Here is a 22938-nt window from a genome sequence, read left to right on the forward strand (position 1 = left end):
CCGAGGGAGGAACAAAATGGAGATCCTTGACAGCAGGCTAATTGTATTCTCAGTCCTTAACACTATGTGGTGGGATGTGTGTGCCACATGCCATCTCTAACAGCTGCTGGCAGTACAGCAGTAGACAGAATGCACCGTGAGAGGCGTGTCAATCAAGAACAGCAATAGAAATATTACTCAAATCGATGTGCGTTTCTCACTGTAAATCACTGACAGACAGTAGCTGTCAACAGAGGAGTGGTAGTCAGCCATGGCACCATCAATTCTCTGTTTCCTGAGGCCCCTGACTGACTCTAGAGGTGAGATTATATTGACTACTTAAGAGCTCTATACTCTCTGAGACAGGATTTAGATGCAGTTGGACACCTTGTTGAGCCGTGGTGGGAAAAGTACTAAATAGTCATACTTGAGTAAAAGTAAAGATACCTTAATAGAAACTCAAGTAAAAGTGAAAGTCACCCAGTAAAATACTACTTGAGTAAAAGTCTAAAAGTATTTGGTTTTAAATATATTTAAGTATCAAAAGTAAATGTAATTGCAAAAATATACTTAAGTATCGAAAGTAAATCATTTAAAATTCCTTATATTAAGCAAACCAGACGGCATGATTTTCTTGTTTTTGTTATTTATGGATCACCAGGGGCACACAGTAGGGATGACCAGGAATGTTCTCTCGATAAGTGTGTGAATTGGACCATTTTCCTGTCAAAATGTAATGAGAACATTTGCATGTCAGGGAAAATGGATGGAGTAAAAAGTACATTATTTTCTTTAGGAATGTAGTGAAGTAAAAGTTGTCATAAATAGTAAAGTAGATACCCCAAAAAACCTACTTATGTAGTACTTTAAAGTATTTTTACTTAAGTACTTTACAGCCCTGTTGTTGAGTACGCTCTAAAGAAAGACCACGTGAGAAGGTTGGAGCATGAGTAAGTCATGCAATTTAAAAAAAGCTGAAAATAAGTATGAAATCAGAGTATTTTATCTGCATTATTACTTATTTGAATTATAACTGAATTCTCAATTCAAATAGCTAAACATCTACTGCCATTCTGTGAATGTGTGTTACAGTTTACTGCCAGGTGACATGTGTGTGTAACTGTGTTTTACAGGGTGTTGTTATTGACAGGCATTCTGTTGTGTGGTTGTGTTTTACCGTGTGCTGAGAGAGGGACCTGTAGGAGGGAGTGGGGCAGTTTGAAGGCAGATGAGGTCGTGCCGACAGTTTGTCACATAGTGTCAGCTCTATAAATATGTGAAGTGCTTTGGAAGTTTCCATGTCAGCACTAACCCTGTTGTTGTCCTGTGCTGCTACAGGTGTGTGGTGGTTGGGGGAGTGTGTGAGGGGAGGGGTTACTGTGTGTGTGTGTGTATGTGAGTTGCATTGCACATACTGTATAATGGCCTACAATCACCTGTCCTATTGTGAATTACATTCATATCAACACTAAACAGAGTAGTTTACAAGACTAGTTGAGGTGAGTTTTGGAGGAAGACCCTGAATGATTGGTCAGATTTACGACCACACAGCTGAGGAAGACTTACTGTAGTAGGCCTAAATCACCAAACAAAACAAATCAAGGGTGGAAGAGAACTGATGAAGGCAATTTTGACAGGATACAACAGCGAGCTAATAGCTAGCCTAGAAGTCATGGGGAGAGTTTAAATATGTGACTGACAAAAATAGCATTTATTTCATTATATTTTTACACTAACTGGAGAACAGAGCCATCTTCTGCCCAAAACTCCACCAAATACCGTGTAAAATAACAACAACATTTCTGCATTGCATTTGATATAATATGAAATATGCATTGAACCCATATAATGTATTTTTTTTCATGTCTATTTTATAATTTATCTGAGCAAGATATAGTGCTCCCTTTTGCAAATGCACTTATTTCATTGGCTGAGGCGATGTTAGCAACCTCAAAGCGTTTCCACAGCAACAGGAGACATGGTGGACGAAAAGAAAGAAAGTTATTCAACTATTGATACGTATTCATCTAAAATGTTTATTTTTTTGTGACTGAGTGTATATTCTGTCAAATGAGGATGGTCCTCCTGCGGCTGCGGATGAGCCTACACTGCAAGATCGGACTTTCCAAATCGTTGGAACTATCTCTAACAGCGAGGGGAGAATCCCCCGTTTTGCATTAGAATGTTATTCAGTGAGTATTTATACAACGGGTGGGTCTAATTCTGAATGCTGATTGGTTAAAACTACATTCCAGACAGTGTCTATTCAAGCAATAAGGCCAGAGGGGGTGTCGTATATGACCAATATACCACGGTTAAGGGCTGTTCTTAAGCACAACGCAACCCGAGGTGCCTTACTGCTATTATAAACTGGTTACCAACGTAATTAGAGCAGTAAAAAACGTTGTCATACCCGTGGTATATGATCTGATATACCACGGCTGTCAGCCAATAAGCGTTCAGGTCTCGAACCACCAAGTTTATAATCCACAAGTTACCACCGGCTAAATCTATGACGTTAAAATGCCTATTTACTCTGTTCCATTTGACTGCGCAATCCACTGTCTCATCAGCCCAGTCAAAAAACGTTGTCTCAGGCCTAACAACACCCGTGCCAATATATCCTCCAAACACCAGGGTGTGTTGGCTTGGAGTTTGCAAGAGTTCCTGTTTTTGGGCCTGGCATAAATATTATCCGTACCATTTATGTCAGCGACCTTGCAGAGTTTGTATTTTTCTATGGGGCCATTCCATTATGTTGATGTTAATTTACTGCTTATTCAAGGGTATCTGTCAGAGTTGGGGTGGAAAAAAAATACTAATCCTACAATTACTGTTTACTTTAGTCAACAAGGTTAATCCAGAATGTTATCGACCACAAGACAGAAGACATTATTTCATCGCTGTGGATGAATCCAAGAACACTGGAGGATATTGTCCCATGTGGCTCAGATGGTAGAGCACAGCGCCTGCCTTCGCCAAGATGTGGGTTTGATTCCCATTTGGGACCAGTATGAAGCGTTGGGCCAGTAACCGAAAGGTCGCTGATTCGAATCCCTGAGCCGACTAGGTGAAAAATCTGTATGTACCCTTGAGCAAGGCACTTAACCCTAATTGCTCCTGTAAGTCGCTCTGGATAAGAGTGTCTGCTAAATGACTCAAATGTTGTGCTCGGTCCAGGGAAGATCAAGAAAATCCTCCAAGGAGGAGGCCTACCTCACTGAGGCTCTGACGGTATGTCTAATTTGATCCCCGTCTCAGGTTTAGGAAATCTTATTCAGAAATGACAATGGTCAGTTGGAGCATATCTTCACTATCCTGGTCCCAGATCTGAGATCTGTTTGTTTGACAGTCTTGACAACTCCTATGCTCAACAATGGGAGGACATTGGCACTGCAGCAGTAGATCTGGGACTGGTCTAAATAGGAGCATCAGTTTGACCAAATTATTATTCTTTTTTAATTGCACACAGATGTGGATTACTGGAGTGTCAATAACCAGACTTTCTGAAGGATACCTTTATTCTCCACTGGGTGTTCAAGGCTGGAATTGTTGATAAAAATCAACCGGGTGGTGAAGGAATGCAAACTGTTGAGACAACTTCTAGTGAGTGGTCCAGCTGTGGTATTAACAACAAAAAGCTGACCAGCATCAGTTTATAATTGATGTATTATAGGAGTACAGGGCTGTAGCAAGTACACAGCAACGATGAGTGTACCATGGTATTATTGCCTTATACCCATACTCAAGCCAGACATAGAATATTGAGATATTGTGCTGTTTGTTTTCCAGTCTGTCTCCTGGGCCCTCCAGCGGTAGGGAAGAGTACTGTGGCAGAGATACTGTGTGGCAGAGATACTGTGTAAACATTAAAATGCACAACATCAAGTTCAGAGGTCATCTAGAAGATGACTCAGATTTTCTGTAGTTCCCAAAAAGCGTGCCTCTTATTTTCTGATAACAGTTCTGAACTATACATTTAAAATACCTGCAGAAATGTATGTATTTTGCACATTTTTGAAAGGTAGAGTCAGCGAAATTACGTGGACATTAGGGGCAAGGCAGATATTGCAATGAGCGAGATGTAACACTTCGCTCTCACACAGTATCTGCACATGTGCACTGGTTCTTAACGTGGGAAACAAAAACAGCGTAGAAGTTTAGCTTCGCGCTTCAACGCTATTAGTTGTTGCGGACATTGACCCACTATGCTATTTAATTTGCATCTACGTCATATCGCTGAGTCTTCCTTTACTACAAAAACGTATACAAATAAATGTATCAAATATTCTATTCCAGGAGGAGGCTATGAAAGGGGTTGAGCGGGAGAGTGAAGAGTCAAAAGCATTTCCCAAGTTCATGGAAATCACCAGTGGCGACCCCTGGGTGATGACCAATCATATCGAGTGGTTCCCATTACGAATTTGACGCTATTAATGATGTTAATAAAAATACTAGGATGGGATTTAAGAAATTATAACGTCATGAGTCATGCAACAAGAAAAAAACTTAGATAACGTAGATAAACGATTACGCATGTCAAAGTTAATTTACGAACATCGCTATTTAACAAGCTAGCTGACTACTAGCTAACATTAACCAGCTAGGTAACGTTAGCTTTATGGATGTGACATTGTAATTCTGGTTGTTTAATGGTTTTAGGGACTCCTGAGAAAACCAGCAAACCAGGCTTTCGTCTTGTGAAAACAGTGGATGCAAAGAATCGAAGAAAGCATTTACTGCAAATTGAATGTACAGTTTTGTAAGCTTGCCTTGACATTTCCCATGCAATGCAGCTGAAGTAACGTATCTAGCTATTGTCTTGCTTGTGGAGTATAAAAATACCTGTATGCCCATGGATGTGTTGCTAGCTATGAAAAGTTAGCCGATCTGTGTATTAGTTCAGAACCTAGCTATGAACCTCAGCTATCATAGCCTGTTGTATTGACTTCAAAACAGTCTGAATGAAGCCTATGGATTGAGTAGAATATAATAACGTTTTGCCAAGGATGCAAGTCCTATATACATGTAGTTATTACCAAGCGTGAGATCCTCACATTGTAGCCTGTACATTGAATATATTCACCGATCACGTATTCTACTTTGGCAAATAAAGGTGCGGTTCATGTATGAATATCTGTGAGACATTTCCGTCATATCCAATACCAGTACCAAACTCCATTCTTGAATGATGCTGTGTATGTATGACAATTATAAACTTCCACAGTGTTTACCAATCCGGGTCCTGGGACCTCAATGGTTACACATTGTAACTATGCAATAGACTAGAAACATGAGTTAAGTAGTTAAAAGGCTGATTTGTAATTCATATATACAGAAACAGAATAATAAAAACAGTACATTACTTCCTTTGCATCATGTAACTACTATAAAACCAGTTCATCTCAATATCAAACACTTATTTTACATTGATCTGAGGACACAGGATAGGTGTAGTATGGCATCAAATGAGACTTCATTTCAACCAGTAGAGAACGTGAAACGGAAACGCTATAGTGTTAAATATAATTGTAATATATTCTAAATAAAATGTTCAATCTGTACTTCAATGCACATCTGGTGTCCATTATAAAAAAACATGAAAAGAAAGTTGGGGAGAGGTGTGAGAGACAAAGAGGTAAGAACAGAGGAGCAGGGAAGACAGCGTATGATTAATGAATTACAGGGTTACCCTAATATTCTCTCAGTTTATCAGTTACATAAGTGTCTCTAGCCATGTCTCCTAACAGCCTCGGGTCCCCAGTTTATCCTCTCACATCAACCTACCTGGAAACGGAAGACAGAATTAATAAAAAAACAAGGCGTAATCAACACTCAATCATCAGTAGGTGAAATGCAAAACTGACCTTGTCTTAACTTTGGGACCACAACATCTCTATTTCAATGTAAAGCATCTTTAATAATACTTCCTGTTGACCCGACAAAGTAACCTCTCACCTCTGATCATGCTGTGCCCTCTGTATGCCAGTTCAGATGTGGGAGGAGTTCACCGACACAGCTGATATAACCTCGATGATTTAGGGAGAAGGGGATTAAGTAAAGGACAGAGACTGTTATTGAGAAAATAAGGTAGTTAAAGAGACAGCGTTCAATAGGAATCTGTGTGTGGTCTCACCTGGTGTCCACACTAAGTGGCTGCAGAGTTCTTTATACTGAAAAACAGACATGACAAACAATATAGCGTAGTATTCTAAATAATGAAGCGTCTTACTATTCTCCATTGTTGGTTCTCTTGCGTATTCTTTGAAGTTGGAAGGAGCCACAGTTACACCTGAGCCTGCTTACTGCACAACACATCAGATTGATACACAAATGTGTAGGTGTGGGTTATAGGGTGTCTAATTGTAAATAATAATAATAATAATATGGGCGACTCTTAAAAGAGCCTGTTTTGTTTTTGTACAGACATCACCCTCACCTGAACAGCACCCTCACCTGAAGTAGAAATCAAAAGGAAAGAAACCTGGAATTTAATAACTGCAGTTGACATAGCTACGTAAATGGGAGAATACTCTTATTGCAATGTGGATGGCTCTTAAGAGCATTTGGTTGTGCATAGTGTGGTCTATGGTGTTGCCAGGGAACAGTACCCTCTTTGAAGGTGGTGGTGAAGATCTCCCGCACATGGATTGCCTCCTGTGCTGAGTTGTTTGCCCCCATCCTTGAAACATCTTGTAGACCTCTCCTCTGGCACAAGGCAGCAAGCTGCAGATCCCCTCCTGGTCCTCATGTCCATTAAGTTATGCAGGACACAGGTAGCCTTCACACGCCTGAAGGCCCTCAGGAGGCAGTCCCAGATGGCCCTGGTCACCAAACCTTGCAGTGTAAAGCTGGCTAGATAGCTAGCTAGTTACGTTAGCAGCTCATTTGAGTTAGACTGCACTGTAGCTAATAATATAGTTTACATTGGAAATGTATTTACTTACTTGAATAGGTTCTCCCAGCCATGTGGACAATTGGAAACAAGGCAGCAAAGTTTGTTTGTCACCAGAGCGGTTTAGAGCATATTACCATTTACCTGTGAATAAAGTAATGAAATGGAGAATGGATTAAACCATTTACTCATTTAAATAACCAGACCGTCATACAAACTTGCTATGCTGAATTCTTGAGATGCACAATCGAACGTGCTGCTATAATGCTGCCAGCACGCCCACAAGTGAGCCACTCTGGGGTGGCTGAAAACAGCAATTTACCATGTGCTAGTGTACACGAGCCGTCAATGCTCAGGTCCAACTGGCCTCACTTAGAGGGACAGCATGGAGCAAAATGAAGGTGTGTTCATATGCCAGTTCTTTATGTGAAGGACACCTGTTGAGGAGAGTTTGTTCTCAAATTGAGATATGGTAGTATGTGTGTATGGAGTTGTGGCACGAGTTGTTCCTGAAAGCATGTTTGTAGATTTTATTTAGACTCGCTGCCTCGTCTTATCGTGTTGGATTTCAAATGGTTGTTTTTGTAACATCTCTGAAGCGTAGTTAGTGGTTTCATAAATGTCATTCTTGCAGGTCACCACAAGGAGTCGCTAGAGCACGATGGGAATCAGGACATCCCGGCCGGTCAAACCCTCATGACACGGTGCCAATTTTGCACTGCCTCATGGGTCTCCCGGTCACAGCCGGCTACGACAGCCGGGGTTTGAACCCAGGTCTGTAGTGACGCCTTAGACCGCTGGGAGGCCACCTGTGTCTGTTTTGCAGATTTTATTTTCTCCCTGGAGGCATCTGAAGACTTAAATGGAGCGGGTGCAGAACCAGGCATAGGGTGTGGCAGATTAGACACCTTACTCTCAAGACAAGTACCTTAGCCAGCTGAAGAAATATAGAATGTGGAAGATGAAATGGTTCTGAAATACTTTTGACATGCTGGAGAGTCACCCAGAACACAATTGGTAAGGCTAGAATATAATACTGATTTAGCCAAAGCATTTCAAAACCAATATTCAACCTAATTATCAGAACCAGTGTATAGTAATTGTAGTAAATTGATTGAATAGAGCTTAACGCATTGAGAGGAAATCTGTCAGTTTTTCACTGTCTGTCAGAGGTGAACAAAAACCATGATGGAGATCACCACCCGGCTGGTGGGGCATTTCCGGAACTACGGACCCACCCCTGAGGACAGAAAGGCTGCTTTTAGAATCCCTCATTAAGTCAAGGTCCACCCACCAAAAAATTTACAGAAAACAGAACTGCAAAATATCAGTAACACTATGTAGCTAACGTTATGGACATGAATATTGTGTGATTCAAAACTTGTAAAAGAGCATACGTTCTCTTTAATCAAAGTTATGATATTTGGCATCAAAATCACAGCGCATCTTGGATAATTTCCCTAGCAACACTGCCGTTTCACCTTGGTTACTTTTGTTTCCACACTGGTGCACAGAACCGTGTGTTCGTCCTTGCATCAGCTCAAGCGATGCAAGGACTGATCCAGATGAATCCCAAAACTATGAAATATATTTTGTCTGTGTACAGTGGTTCTCAGTTATTGGAGGTTTTGGCAGCTGTATTTAGTCTACAAGAGCCATCATTGCTCTTGCCTGCTAGCTAAACTAAAGAAAAATATGTTTTCTAGTGTTACCGATGTGAAATGGCTAGCTAGTTAGCGGGGTGCGCGCTAATAGCGTTTCAATTGGTGAGACCTTGAAGTAGTTGTTCTCCTTGCTCTGCAAGGGCCGCGGCTTTTGTGGAGCGATGGGTAACGATGCTTCGAGAGTAACTGTTTCGAGGCCAGGTAGGAGCGAGGAGAGGGACGGAAGCTATGCTGTTACACTAGCTAACACAGCTCTCAAATCTACTAAGGACCCCACAGCTAAATAAAGCACTGTTCTGGCATCCAAAAAAACAACCATTTACCATGTTTCAAACGCTTCTTAACTCGTATTATTTGGGGATTCCTTCGGTCTGGTAAACGCGTTGCTTTCTGCAAGCATGGACAACTGAAATCAAATAAAAAAATTATTTGTCACATACACATGGTTAGCAGATGTTAATGCGAGTGTAGCGAAATGCTTGTGTGAACGTGTGAAACAATTGTAACCGAGATGTAACATGGCAACCTCAATGTTGCTAGTTAAAATGACACAAAAAGCGCTGATTTCAAAATCAACCGGGTGGTGATTTATAATATTGTGCAACTTTTACAATTTTGAAACCATAGTGTTCATATTCGTAAAATGTTGACGTTTTGCAGATTTGTTTCCTGGGTCACAAAACGCCTTCTATCCAGTCCTCTCAGATCTGTGAACTCTTAAAACCACTCTCTGTATACCGTCGAAGAGTGGGCCACCAGCAACAAACCATGGAGCTGTAGTTGTTTAGCCGAGTTGTATACACACACGTATGTGTATCTTTAGAACAGTCACGTGACTGCGGTGAAGAGGCAGGAGCTGCTGGAGGCTCGCTTCATCCCCCTGATAAACTACCGGATACCCTCTCACTGAGGGCACGATGGAGTGCTGCAAGGCCAAGCCAGACGACCCTGTAGACTTCCTGGTAATGTCGTTCTAGGGTAAGGACGTATGATGTCTTATGATATATGACGTATGATGTCTCATCATGTCTTCTCTACTTTTGGTGGCCTTAACAAAATTCCAGTGAAACTTTCTGCTTTTCATCGGCAGGTTCTCTTGTCATGGTCCTTAATTTATAAACACAATTTTTCTCCACACAGATATTATATATGGAATAATCGGGATATATTGTATAAAAATACTTCTTTCTTTTTAGAATATTGGTTCCGAAATAATATCCTATTGGTGAGCCAACTGGTAAATGCAGAGGGTCTTTTACTCAGTTATAAGGAATTCTTATCCCTTTACAAGGTCCCTGTAACACCTAAAGATTTTGCAATTGTTTTAGACGCCATTTCCTCAGGTGTTGCTCTGTTATTCAGGAACGTGTCAAGACCTGACCCTCAGAGCCTACCTTCTATTGACCCTGTTGACTCATCAGTAGGAAAGATTTGTTTCTCTTTTGGCCCATTCAACAACAGAGCGATACGAACCTTGTTTCAGCAGGATGTTGTATCTATACCTTATGTCATGCCTTATTGGAATGGATTTATTGATAATATCTGTTGGGGAAAAGTTTGGATGTTGCCACACACATACCTACTTGTTAACAAAATTAAGGAGGTTTCCTTTAAAATTATTCATAAATATTATCCTGCCAACCACTATATGAAGAAGTTTAAGGAAAACATCAACTCAAATTGCTCCTTTTGTAATGACCACCCAGAAACAGTGTTGCATCTTTTTTGGCATTGTATACATGTAAGAAAACTGTGGCAAGACATCAGTAGATTCTTTACATACGATAAAAATAAGCTGAAACATTTTTATGTAATTAATTTCATTATTCTTTTGACCAAATTTCATATACACAAATGTAAATATACTAACAAAAAACACATTTTCTTACCCTACAAAAAGAAATTGAACTGTATTTTAAGACTATTAAATACTCTACTAACAAAAAAGCTGTTAGAATTGTAAGTGTATGTATGTCCCTTAAGGTCCTTGTGTAATTGTAATGTGATATTGTACCCCCTAGCGCGATTGTCCATTATATATAATCTATATATACTTGTGTTCCCTTATGTACTTTCTGTATTGATTTGTTGTTAATTTTAAAAAAATATATATATATATTTTTAAAAAAAGGGACGTAAGATAACTCAGAGTACTTACTACACAGAGCTCTTAAAGCTTACAATTGGCTCATTTATCGCCCCTCTCCCCTGAAACTATTCCCCAGGTCGTTGCTGTAAATGAGAATGTGTTCAGTCAATTTGCTTGGTCAAATAAAAAATAAAATGCCCATCTATTTTAAAAGACTACAGTTCCCATGTGATAAGTGTGCTCTACAGTATGACGTTAACACAACCCACTCACCGTGCGATTTTTGCAGACCGCACAGCTTGAACACGCGCCATGTTTAGAGGAAACAAAAGGTGTAAATCCCACTGCTCGGTTGCTGGTTAAATAACATAGCTAGCTAAATAAAATAAGAAACGAGTATGAGAAGGGAATTTTGGGAAGGCTGATTGGACTTGCTGGAGGTTGTTTCAATGGCTCTGTAAGTATCTCGTTACTTTGGACAGATACGTGTTTGGAAAGGGGATTGGGCCTACCGATGCTGGCGAGCCAGTTTGTCAAGTATTTATTTTTGGTAGCAGGTTTTGTAGCGGGAAATTGTATAGAAACAATTGAGTATTAGCTAGCTACAGTAGTTATCGTTAGTACCGTCTGACTTTTAACCCAATGCATTCAAGCGTTCTTGGCAAGTGAAGTTGCAAACGGCTAGTTAGCATTTCCAGGACTTAGCTACCATAACAAAACACACGTTAACGAACGTTAGCTTTGTTATGCTATGTTTGCGCCATCTAGCACGTAGCTAGTAGGTAATTGTGATTCGGTAACCAACTAACGTTAGTTAGCTACGTGTTTGCTAGTGCCAAAGTTAAGTGTAAAGTTGATATTGTAATTTGTCAGTTGCAAACGTTAAGCCGTTAAGTTAAAGGTTAAATGCAAACAAAGACAAAGTTTGCTACTGTTACTACTCTAATTCGTTTGTATTGTCTCTTTCGCAATTATGTTAAATATATTTGTCAGATACAGCTAAAATACCATGTGGCTTCATTGCCAGTTTGAGAAAGTTGGCTGTTCAGGTGTCTTGCCCACTGCCATTTAGGCGTAGCTCTTACATGTTGGCCATCGCGCGGATGTTGGTTTTGTCCAGACACGATCAGGACACGCCGGTTGAAATATCAAAACCAACTCTGAACCAACTAAATTAATTTGGGGACATGTCGAAAAACATTAAACATTTGGAAATGTAGATAGTTAGTTTGCTGTTGCTTGCTCATTTGTCCTGGGTTATAAACAATGGGTTGTTATTTTACCTGAAATGCACAAAGTCTTCTACTCCGACAATTAATCCACAGGTAAAAGTTTGTTTCTAGTAATCTCTCCTCCTTCAGGCTTCTTCGGACTTTATATAGCAGTAGGCAACCAACTTTAAGGTGCATTACCACCAACGACTGGAGTATGGACCTCAGGTCATCTATCTATCACCCACATGGGTATATGTTCCTAAAAACCAATGAGGAGATGGGAGAGGAGGGACTTGCAGCGTATCAAGTGTCACAAATAGAACCAAGGTCTATTTTAGCAGTGTGGTCAGCATGTTATGTTTTGCATTGTGATGGGTCACTAGACGTGTCAAATCAATTTGGTGCAAAAATATGTTCTCTCACATGCTGACCACACCGCTCGCGTTTGCAAAATAAATGTAAACATACATGTTATTCAATCATTGCACACACACTGCTCGCGCGCTCTGAATAGCCAGCCGCTAAAATAGACCTTGGTTATATTTGTGACACTTGATACGCTGCAAGTCCCTCTCCCATCTCATTGGTTTTTAGGAGCATATACCCATGTGGGTGATTGAAAGGTGAATTGAGGTCCACACTCCAGTCCAGTTGTTGGTGGTAATGCAGCTTAAAGTTGGTTGCCAACCTCCATATAAAGTCTGAAGAAGCCTGAAGGAGGTGAGATTGCTGGAAACAAACTGTTTTTAACCTTTTGTCTGTGAGTTAATTGTCGGCGTAGAGGACCTTGTGCATTTCAGGTAAAATAACAACTGTTTATATCCCAGGACAAATTAGCTAGCAACAGCAAGCGACCTGTCCCCAAATGAATTTAGTTGGTTCAGAGTTGGTTTTGATATTTCAATCTGCGTGTCCTGATCGTGTCTGGTGTGGGTGAACAAAACCAACATGCACGCAATGGCGGACACATGCATGCCTGGTCTGGTCAGCATGTTAGGCCTTTGTAATGTCATGTCAACATCAAACTGTAACATTACAGAAGGTCACCAAGTTGACGTTGACTATGTCCTTGGTGGCTCTGTTCAGTCAAAACATTCTAGATTAATATGAGGCATGACATCATCAGAATCCATTCAGAAGCCTCTGTGTCCAATATGAAGATGTATAGCTATGTCTGTTTTCCTCTTCCATCACACCCACAGAAACCACAGCAGGCAATGTATGCTAGGGAGTCAGTATAGAACTAACTATAAAATACACACTACACGCATCATTTGTATGTGCTGTGATGCCATTACACACTTTCTGTATGGGCTGTCATGTATATTTGTATTGATGGATTGTTGATGTGTGGATGTTTCTTTGTAGAATACCAAGAGAAATTCCTAGTAACATTTGTTACATGGCACATACATTTATTCAGATCACAAACACATCTGTCCTGTCCTGTTTTCAGTCCAACTGCTAACCAGGTGTCGTTGGGTCGGGAGACTCCCAAACACTATGGGATCACTTCTCCTATCAGCCTGGTCCAAGCTAAGGAGGCTGACCTGGTCCTCACACACAGGCTGACTGAGGCCCTGAAACCGTACGGGGTGTTTGAAGAGGAGCTGGAACTACAGCGCAGGTAGGATGGTTGTCACTCGTAAATGGTCATGTTAGAATGAACACAAGTTATATCAGGTAGTGTCAAGGCCTATGAGGAGGAGGATAACTTCATCCAATATCTTGCCAGTACATCAGCCAATTATTCTTATGTTGGGGTTTCAGTCAGTACTTGGTAAACTGTATTTAAAAAAATATATTAAAAAAAATGTGGCATCGCCTCTTCACTGGCGTCGCCTCTTCACTGTTGACGTTGACACTGGTGTTTTGTGGGTAATATTTAATGAAACTGCCAGTTGAGAACACCGATTTTCGGGGTGTCTCATAGTCTGACAAACACCACTCTAGCTCTGTCACCTCGGATGCAGCATCAGCGGATGTGGTGGATTGAGACGCATCCAATGCAAAAAAATTAATAAAAAATATAATGCCAAAATCTAATTAGCATAATAATAAAAAATCCATCGGTTTAAGTTAGAGAGATATATTTATTTTATTTTTATTATGGTAATTACATTTCAGCAGGGGTGTGAACATCGACTCTAGGGGGTTACACTTCAAAACACCACAGACTTCCTCTAAATCATGCCTTGTTTTCCATAGAATACATGTGTTGGGAAAACTGAACACCCTGGTGAAGGAATGGATCCATGACGTCAGTGAGACAAAGGTATTATTTTACACTCACCTATAGACAGTTCTCTGGTACAGCAAGGGGTCTGGTGATAACATCAAATGGCTGAGTCCCAAATGTAGTGCGTTACTTTTGATCAGGACTCTGCACTATAAAAGGGAATCGTGTGCTATTTGGTATGCAGATAATATTGGGTTGATATGACAACCGCATGGCACTGTTACCTACCATGATGCAACAGTATGTACGGATTGTTTTATTTTCTCCTAGAATCTGCCTGCCTCAGTGATTGAGACTGTTGGAGGGAAGATATTCACATTTGGGTCGTACAGGTTAGGAGTTCACACTAAAGGTACATGTTATGTCCACTTTTCACTGCAAACGTTACAGTAAGAGTTGTTGTCCAACAGGAATGCAAATTTTAATTTCAAAACATTTGTTGGTACCTACTGAATATGACTGTCAACCACACAGGTTCTGAAAACACATGACCACAGAGTTTACATCTAAACAAGGTCTTCTGTCCTTGTGCTCATCTTCTAGGGGCAGACATTGACGCCCTGTTTGTGGCTCCTCGGCATGTGGAGAGGACAGACTTCTTCTCCTCGTTCCTGGACAAGCTGAAGGAGCAGGAGGAGGTCAAGGATTTAAGGGTGGGTATTGTGTTGGTGGAGTGGGACTTGTTGTTGGTAGTAAGTGAGAGTGAAGTGGGTATTGGTAGAGTTGGAGGTAAAGATGCATACCCAAAAATGAACAGGGTGCAGACTGTTCATGAACTTCTGTCTTTATTTTCCAGGCTGTTGAGGAGGCATTTGTCCCGGTCATAAAGCTGTCTTTCGACAGCATTGAGGTGTGACATTTGAACGTATTTTTTTTATTCATGATTCCTTTATAGGCCTAAAATGTGAACATTTGCATTGCTACAAGGAAACCATGCAAAACTGGTTCTGTACATCCAATATTGAAATGTCCCACTTTAAAAAAATAAAAATTATGTCCATGAACTGTTTGTTGTGTATTTTTAGATCGACATCCTGTTTGCTCGTTTAGCGTTGCAAACCATCCCAAAGAATCTGGACCTTCGGGATGACGGGCTGTTGAAGAACCTTGACATCCGCTGCATTAGGAGTCTCAATGGTAACACAGCTCTTTGTATCCTCGGAGCTTGGGTCCTGATGTGGTTCAGTTGGTGAAAGTGTGTTGTTATCAGCACCAGTGATGGGTTCGATTCCCGCTGGGGTCACAGATACTAAAATGTACAGTGTATTCGGAACATATTCAGACCTCTTGACTTTCTCTACATTTTATATTACAGCCTTATTCTAAAATGGATTCAATTGTTTATGCCCTTCAATCTACCCACACTACCCTATAATGACAAAGCAAAAACAGGTCGATTTTTTGGGGGGACAATTTATAAAAAATTATATGCATATCACATTTCCATAAGTATTCAGACTCTTTACTCGGTACGTTGTTGAAGTACCTTTGGCAGCGATTACAGCCTCAAGTCTTTTTGGGTATGACGCTACAAGCGTGGCACACCTGTATTTGGGGAGTTTCTCCCATTATTCTCTGAAGATCCCCTCAAGCTCTGTCAGGTTGGATGGGGAACGTTGCTGCACAGCTATTTTCAAGTCTCTTCAGAGATGTTCAAGTCCGGGGCTCTGGCTAGGCCACTTAAGGACATTCAGAGTCTTGTCCCTAAGACACTCCTGAGTTGTTTTGGCTGTGTGCTTAGGGTCGTTGTCCTGTTGGAAGATGAACCTTTGTCCCAGTCTGAGGTCCTGAGCGCTCTGGAGCAGGTTTTCATCAAGGTTCTCTCTGTACTTTGCTCTGTTCATCTTTCCCTCGATCCTGACTAGTCTCCCAGTCCCTGCCGCTGAAAAATATCTCCACAGCATGATGCTGCCACCACCGTGCTTCACCGTAGGGATTGTGCCAGGTTTCCTCCAGACGTGATGCTTGGCATTCAGGCCAAGAGTTCAATCTTGGTTTCATCAGACCAGAGAGTCTTGTTTCTCATGGTCTGAGAGTCTTTTAGGTACCTTTTGGCAAACTCAAAGCGGGCTGTAACGTGACTTTTACTGAGGAATGGCTTCAATCTGTCCACTCTACCATAAAGGCCTGATTGGTGGAGTGCTGCGGAGATGGATGTCCTTCAGAGTGACCATCGGGTTCTTGGTCACCTTCCTGCCCCCCCCTTCTCCCCCGATTGCTCAGTTTGGCCGTGCGGCCAGCTCTAGGAAGAGTCTTGGTGGTTTCAAACTTCTTCCATTTAAGAATGATGGAGGCCACTGTGTTCCTGGGGACCTTCAATGCTGCAGAAATGTTTTGGTACCCTTCCCCAGATCTGTGCCTCAGCACAATCCTGTCTCGAAGCTCGTCGGACAATTCCTTCGACCTCATGGCTTGGTTTTTGCTCTGACATGCACTGTCAACTGTGGGACCTTATATAGACAGGTGTGTGCCTTTCCAAATCATGTCCAATCAATTTAATTTACCACAGATTGACTCCAATCATGTTGATACATCTCAAGGATGATCAATGGAAACAGAATACACCTGAGCTCAATTTTGAGTCTCATAAAAAAGGGTCTGAATACTTACGTAACTAAGGTATTTCTGTTGTTATTTTGAATACATTTGCAAACATTTCTAAAACCTGGTTTTGCTTTGTCATTATGTGGTATTGTGTGTAGATTGATGATAAAAATAATAAATATGTAATCCATTTTAGAATAAAGCTGTAATATAACCAAATGTAGAAAATGTAAAGGGGTGGGAATACTTTCCAAATGCACTGCATGTACTGTAAGTCGATTAGGATACCATTCAGCAGATGATTTTATCTCAATACACTGATCCAAGTTAAAAACAGTGTGGTTTGAATGGTTGAAAGGCCTCTTAACAATTGGTTGTTGACTCACATCTAACCGTACCTACAGCTGGTTGAAAGCAACTGCTGTGTTGTAGGTTTCAAGTGTTCTCTCTGCATTGTGTTGTAGCCTAACAGCCTGTCTCTATTGTGACTGGGTTAGTTACGGGGATACATTGTAGCCTAGCTGTCTGTCTCTATTGTGACTGGGTTAGTTACGGGGATACATTGTAGCCTAACAGTCTGTCTCTATTGTGACTGGGTTAGTTACGGGGATAAATTGTAGCCTAACAGTCTGTCTCTATTGTGACTGGGTTAGTTACGGGGATAAATTGTAGCCTAACTGTCTGTCTCTATTGTGACTGTGGGTTAGTTGGGGACAATAATGACTTGACGTTGTGTTTTCAGGTTGCAGAGTTACAGATGAGATCCTTCATCTTGTACCCAACATTGAGAACTTCAGACTGACTCTGAGGACCATCAAGCTGTGGGCTAAACGTGAGTTGGATCTGTAGTATTGTTGTTGCGTAGGAGCACAATCATTTGTCTTGGTGGAAAACAGATCTGTGTGTGTTGAGTCGGTATCTTCTGTAAGCGTGTGTGTGTTCACCTGCTTGGTATGTGTCTGTCCCTGTTTGTGTGTGTTTGCGCTGTGTAACACTGACTGTTGTGGCTAGGCAGGTAGGGATTATCTCACTCATTCTCACCTTGCCCTCTTTTCACACTAACAATCAACTAATGACATGTCAACGCACTGGGCCCAAACTGAGCTCCTATTTCCTAAACGGGATTATCCTGCCTAAGAGAAACCGTGTGTCATGGCATTTTTACACACAGGACGGACCACACGCCTCGTTGCCATGGTGAATTTGTTTGGCTTGCATATTCTGCCTGGCAAACAACTTTCCAATCATATTTTGTCTTGCGGGAACAGAAGCCGCAGAGAGAGTCACTCACTGGCCTGTAGGCCAGCCAGGTGCAGGTACTGAATGTGATTCTCTAGCTATGGCTGTAGTTATTTTATTTTTTAAAGTTTTGTGTAAAACTAAGCCCAATCAAAAAACATCCCCTGCCCCTTTGCCCCCAACCCTTTAGTTCTATTTAAAAGCTAGATGGCTGTAAGCGATATGGCATAGGATTCGCCAAGCTTATTGGGAGACGAGGCAGAACCGTCAAGGAATTGCAGCTGAATTGCAGGACCAGCTAAATTACACTGGTGCCTGGTGATCATTCATGTACGGCCAAATATCTCACTCACCATCAAATGTGAATCGGCTTGTATACTAAAGATGTGATGAATATACGTTTTTCTTTGCGTTTTGAAACTGCCGTTTTTAATCGGTTTTCCATTTAAAACGATAAATAAAATTCCAAGTGAATTAAAGTTGTCATTCTCAGACTGAACCCGGCAGGTCTCGACTGCCCATCCTGGTCTTATACCGGGCCAGACTCAAATTCTGAGAATTGATTTGGGCCGGACAAGTCATGTGTGGAAGACATTTGACATGGTTGTGGAAACTACTGGAGAATCCACTGGCCATGTGAAATGTAGAGGGTGCGAGGCATTTCTAAAATAGGACAGCAGGAAGACGGGTAGGCTACTTCTCTGAGCCTGCGGGAAGACGGGTAGGCTACTTCTCTGAGCCTGCGGGAAGACGGGTAGGCTACTTCTCTGAGCCTGCGGGAAGACGGGTAGGCTACTTCTCTGAGCCTGCGGGAAGACGGGTAGGCTACTTCTCTGAGCCTGCGGGAAGACGGGTAGGCTACTTCTCTGAGCCTGCGGGAAGACGGGTAGGCTACTTCTCTGAGCCTGCAGGAAGACGGGTAGGCTACTTCTCTGAGCCTGCAGGAAGACGGGTAGGCTACTTCTCTGAGCCTGCATGGGTATGTGTGCCAAATAGATGCAAGTTATTTTTTTGTTGTTGACTGTTTGGAACAGTGTAAACAACACTGAACAAATTATAAGTAATCCCAGAGGGTCTATTCTAACGGCTTTCAAAGGCTTTATTACAGGAAAGATGATGCAATTGCTTTAGCCGACATGTTGCGATTTATTTAATTTAGTTAAATTATTTAAGGCCCCCTTTTTGTTATTTCATTTTAAAACCAAAAATAGTTGATTTGTTTTTAAAGGCTGTGTGATGACATAAATGAATGAATGATTGATATTAAAGTATAGGCCCAAGTAAGTTACGTTCTAACAGCTAAACAAGACGTGCTCATAGGCCTCTTAGATAGTGGTTATACAAGCTCGGTCTACTTGTGGGGATGATTGTAGCCTAATAGTAACAATAAGAAGGATATCAAGAAGGAGGGTAGGAGGAGTTAGCGCTGTGTACGTATTAGGCCAGTGTCTGTCAAACAGGTGCTGTTAGATTAGCAGGGCCTAAAACACCCTCCACATGCCAAATCCTGGTACATTTTGGCATTGGTAAGATGTCTTTCACTAGCCATGTTGGCAGGGGGTCAGGGCGCCACAGTGGGTCAGGGCGCCACGGGGGGTCAGGGCGCCATTTCAGATCATTTCACTTGCATTTGTGAATAGAAATAGTCAAGTATGATCACATTTTATAGTAAAATGTTGCTGTTTTCAAAGTATTTCTGACGTTTTTGTTTCATAGCTGGTTAAATTAATCGCACAAAGTCAGAGAACTAGGAGTCCTATGTACCCCCCCCCCCCCCCCCTTGTGTTGCACTACTTGGCTGGATCTGTGAGATTTTGGTTAAGATTCAGATCACAAAAAATGAAATGGAAACACTATACCACATTTTTATTTCTCACTAGAAATACATTTTGTTTTTGGAACATTTACAAAGCATCATTTTTTTGTTGTGTTTTTTGTTGGTTTAATTTTAGTGTCATAATTTTTTAAAATCTCGTTAAGAATCTGAGTGGCTGTTAGATTTGTACATGTGTTTGGTGGACCTGTAGATTAGCCCTCTAAAGGATCCTGCCCGTTTGGAACAGTGTAAACACTAAATACATTCTGAGATCCCGGAGAGCCTGTTCTATTTTTTTTTTTTTTACGCCTTTATTACATCATGGCAAAAGATTTAAAAACTGTTGAATTGGTGAAATTGCTTTATCTTACAGATCTTAGAGCTCACGGAATCCGTGTGAATCTTAGAGCTCACGGAATCCGTGTGAATCTTAGAGCTCACGGAATCCGTATTAAACAAACACTCAACAGAACCAGGATCTGTCTAATTTCTGAAGATATTTATGGATGTGTTTTATAAATCCTGGCACATTTTTAACAGTTGCTTTATAACTAAGTTGGGGTTTACTCGCTCCTCTGACTTTTCTTAAGGAAAGGGTTGTTTCCTCGTCTCCTCACTCCGCTGCCGCCTCTACCACATTGTTCTCATGATTGGAACCTGTTTAGTGGTATTTTCTTCTTCAGTTTAAACGTTCCCACCCCTAATGTATGTACTGCTGTTACGACTACTACAACTCACCTCTATTCTGCCAACTGCCTTGTAGGGCAACAACACATCTAATCTCTTAGTGGTAGCCAGGACCTACCAGCTCTACCCAACACCATTTTATATATATATATATATATATATATATATACACTTAATGTTATGTTATTGTTCTCCCCCAGGCCATAACATCTACAGTAACATCCTGGGCTTCCTGGGTGGTGTATCCTGGGCCATGCTGGTAGCCAGGACCTGCCAGCTCTACCCCAACGCCGTGGCCTCCACCCTCGTACACAAGTTTTTCCTCGTCTTCTCTAAGTGGTGAGACGTCTCTCTCTTTCAGGCGTACTCTGTGACCTGTTTTCAGATGGTCATTTGTTTTTTATCTGTGCTTTGCCAGTGACGTGTCGTTTTTGTGTGAGGTGTTAATGAATGAGGGTTTTCCGTGGTGCCGGACAACGTGGCCGGGAAGATTGTAAATTTACCGTCCATTTGAGAAATTTACCGGACCCATATGCATTGGGTGCAGAAGCCATTAGGGCGTCCAGCCACGATGTTCAGAATGACAGAAATCACTTGTAGATTATGGTAATTCATCTTAACAGAACATACAACACCTGTAATGAAGCAGCCAATAAAACGTATTTTTCAAACATTTGCCAAAATGCAGTTAGCGGGAAAACACCATTCTAAACAGCGTGTCTAGAAAAACACCATTCTAAAACAGCGTGTCTAGGAAAACACCATTCTAAAACAGCGTGTCTAGGAAAACACCATTCTAAACAGAGCATCTGATAGCGTTTCTGTTAGAAACTTAGAGGGAGAATCTAAAGATGAAACAACTAGGATGGGTTTCTGATATGACTAGGACTGCATTTGTCTTCTGGACAACGAAAGAACCTTGACATGGAGAGAAATGGTATAGTGGTGGGTCTAATGGTATAGTGGTGGGTCTAATGGTATAGTGGTGGGGTCTAGTGGTATAGTGCTGGGTCTAATGGTATAGTGCTGGGTCTAATGGTATAGTGCTGGGTCTAATGGTATAGTGCTGGGTCTAATGGTATAGTGCTGGGTCTAATGGTATAGTGGTGGGTCTAATGATATAGTGGTGGGTCTAGTGGTATAGTGCTGGGTCTAGTGGTATAGTGCTGGGTCTAGTGGTATAGTGCTGGGTCTAATGGTATAGTGCTGGGTCTAATGGTATAGTGCTGGGTCTAATGGTATAGTGCTGGGTCTAATGGTATAGTGCTGGGTCTAATGGTATAGTGCTGGGTCTAATGGTATAGTGCTGGGTCTAATGGTATAGTGCTGGGTCTAATGGTATAGTGGTGGGTCTAGTGGTATAGTGCTGGGTCTAATGGTATAGTGCTGGGTCTAATGGTATAGTGGTGGGTATAGTGGTGGGTCTAATGGTATAGTGCTGGGTCTAATGGTATAGTGCTGGGTCTAATGGTATAGTGGTGGGTCTAGTGGTATAGTGCTGGGTCTAATGGTATAGTGCTGGGTCTAATGGTATAGTGGTGGGTATAGTGGTGGGTCTAATGGTATAGTGCTGGGTCTAATGGTATAGTGCTGGGTCTAATGGTATAGTGCTGGGTATAGTGGTGGGTCTAATGGTATAGTGGTGGGTCTAATGGTATAGTGCTGGGTCTAATGGTATAGTGGTGGGTCTAATGGTATAGTGGTGGGTCTAATGGTATAGTGCTGGGTCTAATGGTATAGTGCTGGGTCTAATGGTATAGTGCTGGGTATAGTGCTGGGTCTAATGGTATAGTGCTGGGTCTAATGGTATAGTGCTGGGTCTAATGGTATAGTGGTGGGTCTAGTGGTATAGTGGTGGGTCTAGTGGTATAGTGCTGGGTCTAGTGGTATAGTGCTGGGTCTAATGGTATAGTGCTGGGTCTAATGGTATAGTGGTGGGTATAGTGGTGGGTCTAATGGTATAGTGCTGGGTCTAATGGTATAGTGCTGGGTATAGTGGTGGGTCTAATGGTATAGTGGTGGGTCTAATGGTATAGTGCTGGGTCTAATGGTATAGTGCTGGGTCTAATGGTATAGTGCTGGGTCTAATGGTATAGTGGTGGGTATAGTGGTGGGTCTAATGGTATAGTGCTGGGTCTAATGGTATAGTGGTGGGTCTAATGGTATAGTGGTGGGTCTGATGGTATAGTGGTGGGTCTAATGGTATAGTGGTGGGTCTAATGGTATAGTGCTGGGTCTAATGGTATAGTGGTGGGTCTAATGGTATAGTGCTGGGTCTAATGGTATAGTGCTGGGTATAGTGGTGGGTCTAATGGTATAGTGGTGGGTCTAATGGTATAGTGGTGGGTCTAATGGTATAGTGCTGGGTCTAATGGTATAGTGCTGGGTCTAATGGTATAGTGCTGGGTATAGTGGTGGGTCTAATGGTATAGTGCTGGGTCTAATGGTATAGTGGTGGGTCTAATGGTATAGTGGTGGGTCTAATGGTATAGTGGTGGGTCTAATGGTATAGTGGTGGGTCTAATGGTATAGTGCTGGGTCTAATGGTATAGTGCTGGGTCTAATGGTATAG

General features: G+C 41.6%; 1 protein-coding gene across 1 annotated transcript in view; it reads left to right on the forward strand.

The window, feature by feature from the left end:
- The first annotated feature begins 10912 nt into the window (after window positions 1–10912).
- LOC139582543 (poly(A) polymerase alpha-like) overlaps window positions 10913–22938 on the forward strand; it is a 30125-nt gene continuing 18099 nt past the window's right edge. Inside the window, exons 1-9 of the mRNA XM_071412630.1 lie at window positions 10913–11084; window positions 13298–13468; window positions 14050–14116; window positions 14351–14432; window positions 14624–14733; window positions 14877–14930; window positions 15106–15217; window positions 17367–17456; window positions 20567–20705. Of these exons, the coding sequence (XP_071268731.1) occupies window positions 11077–11084; window positions 13298–13468; window positions 14050–14116; window positions 14351–14432; window positions 14624–14733; window positions 14877–14930; window positions 15106–15217; window positions 17367–17456; window positions 20567–20705 (833 nt within the window). The 5' untranslated portion in view covers window positions 10913–11076. The remainder of the gene's footprint in view (window positions 11085–13297; window positions 13469–14049; window positions 14117–14350; window positions 14433–14623; window positions 14734–14876; window positions 14931–15105; window positions 15218–17366; window positions 17457–20566; window positions 20706–22938) is intronic.

Source organism: Salvelinus alpinus, chromosome 8 (assembly GCF_045679555.1).
Source record: "Salvelinus alpinus chromosome 8, SLU_Salpinus.1, whole genome shotgun sequence".
NCBI lineage: Eukaryota > Metazoa > Chordata > Actinopteri > Salmoniformes > Salmonidae > Salvelinus > Salvelinus alpinus.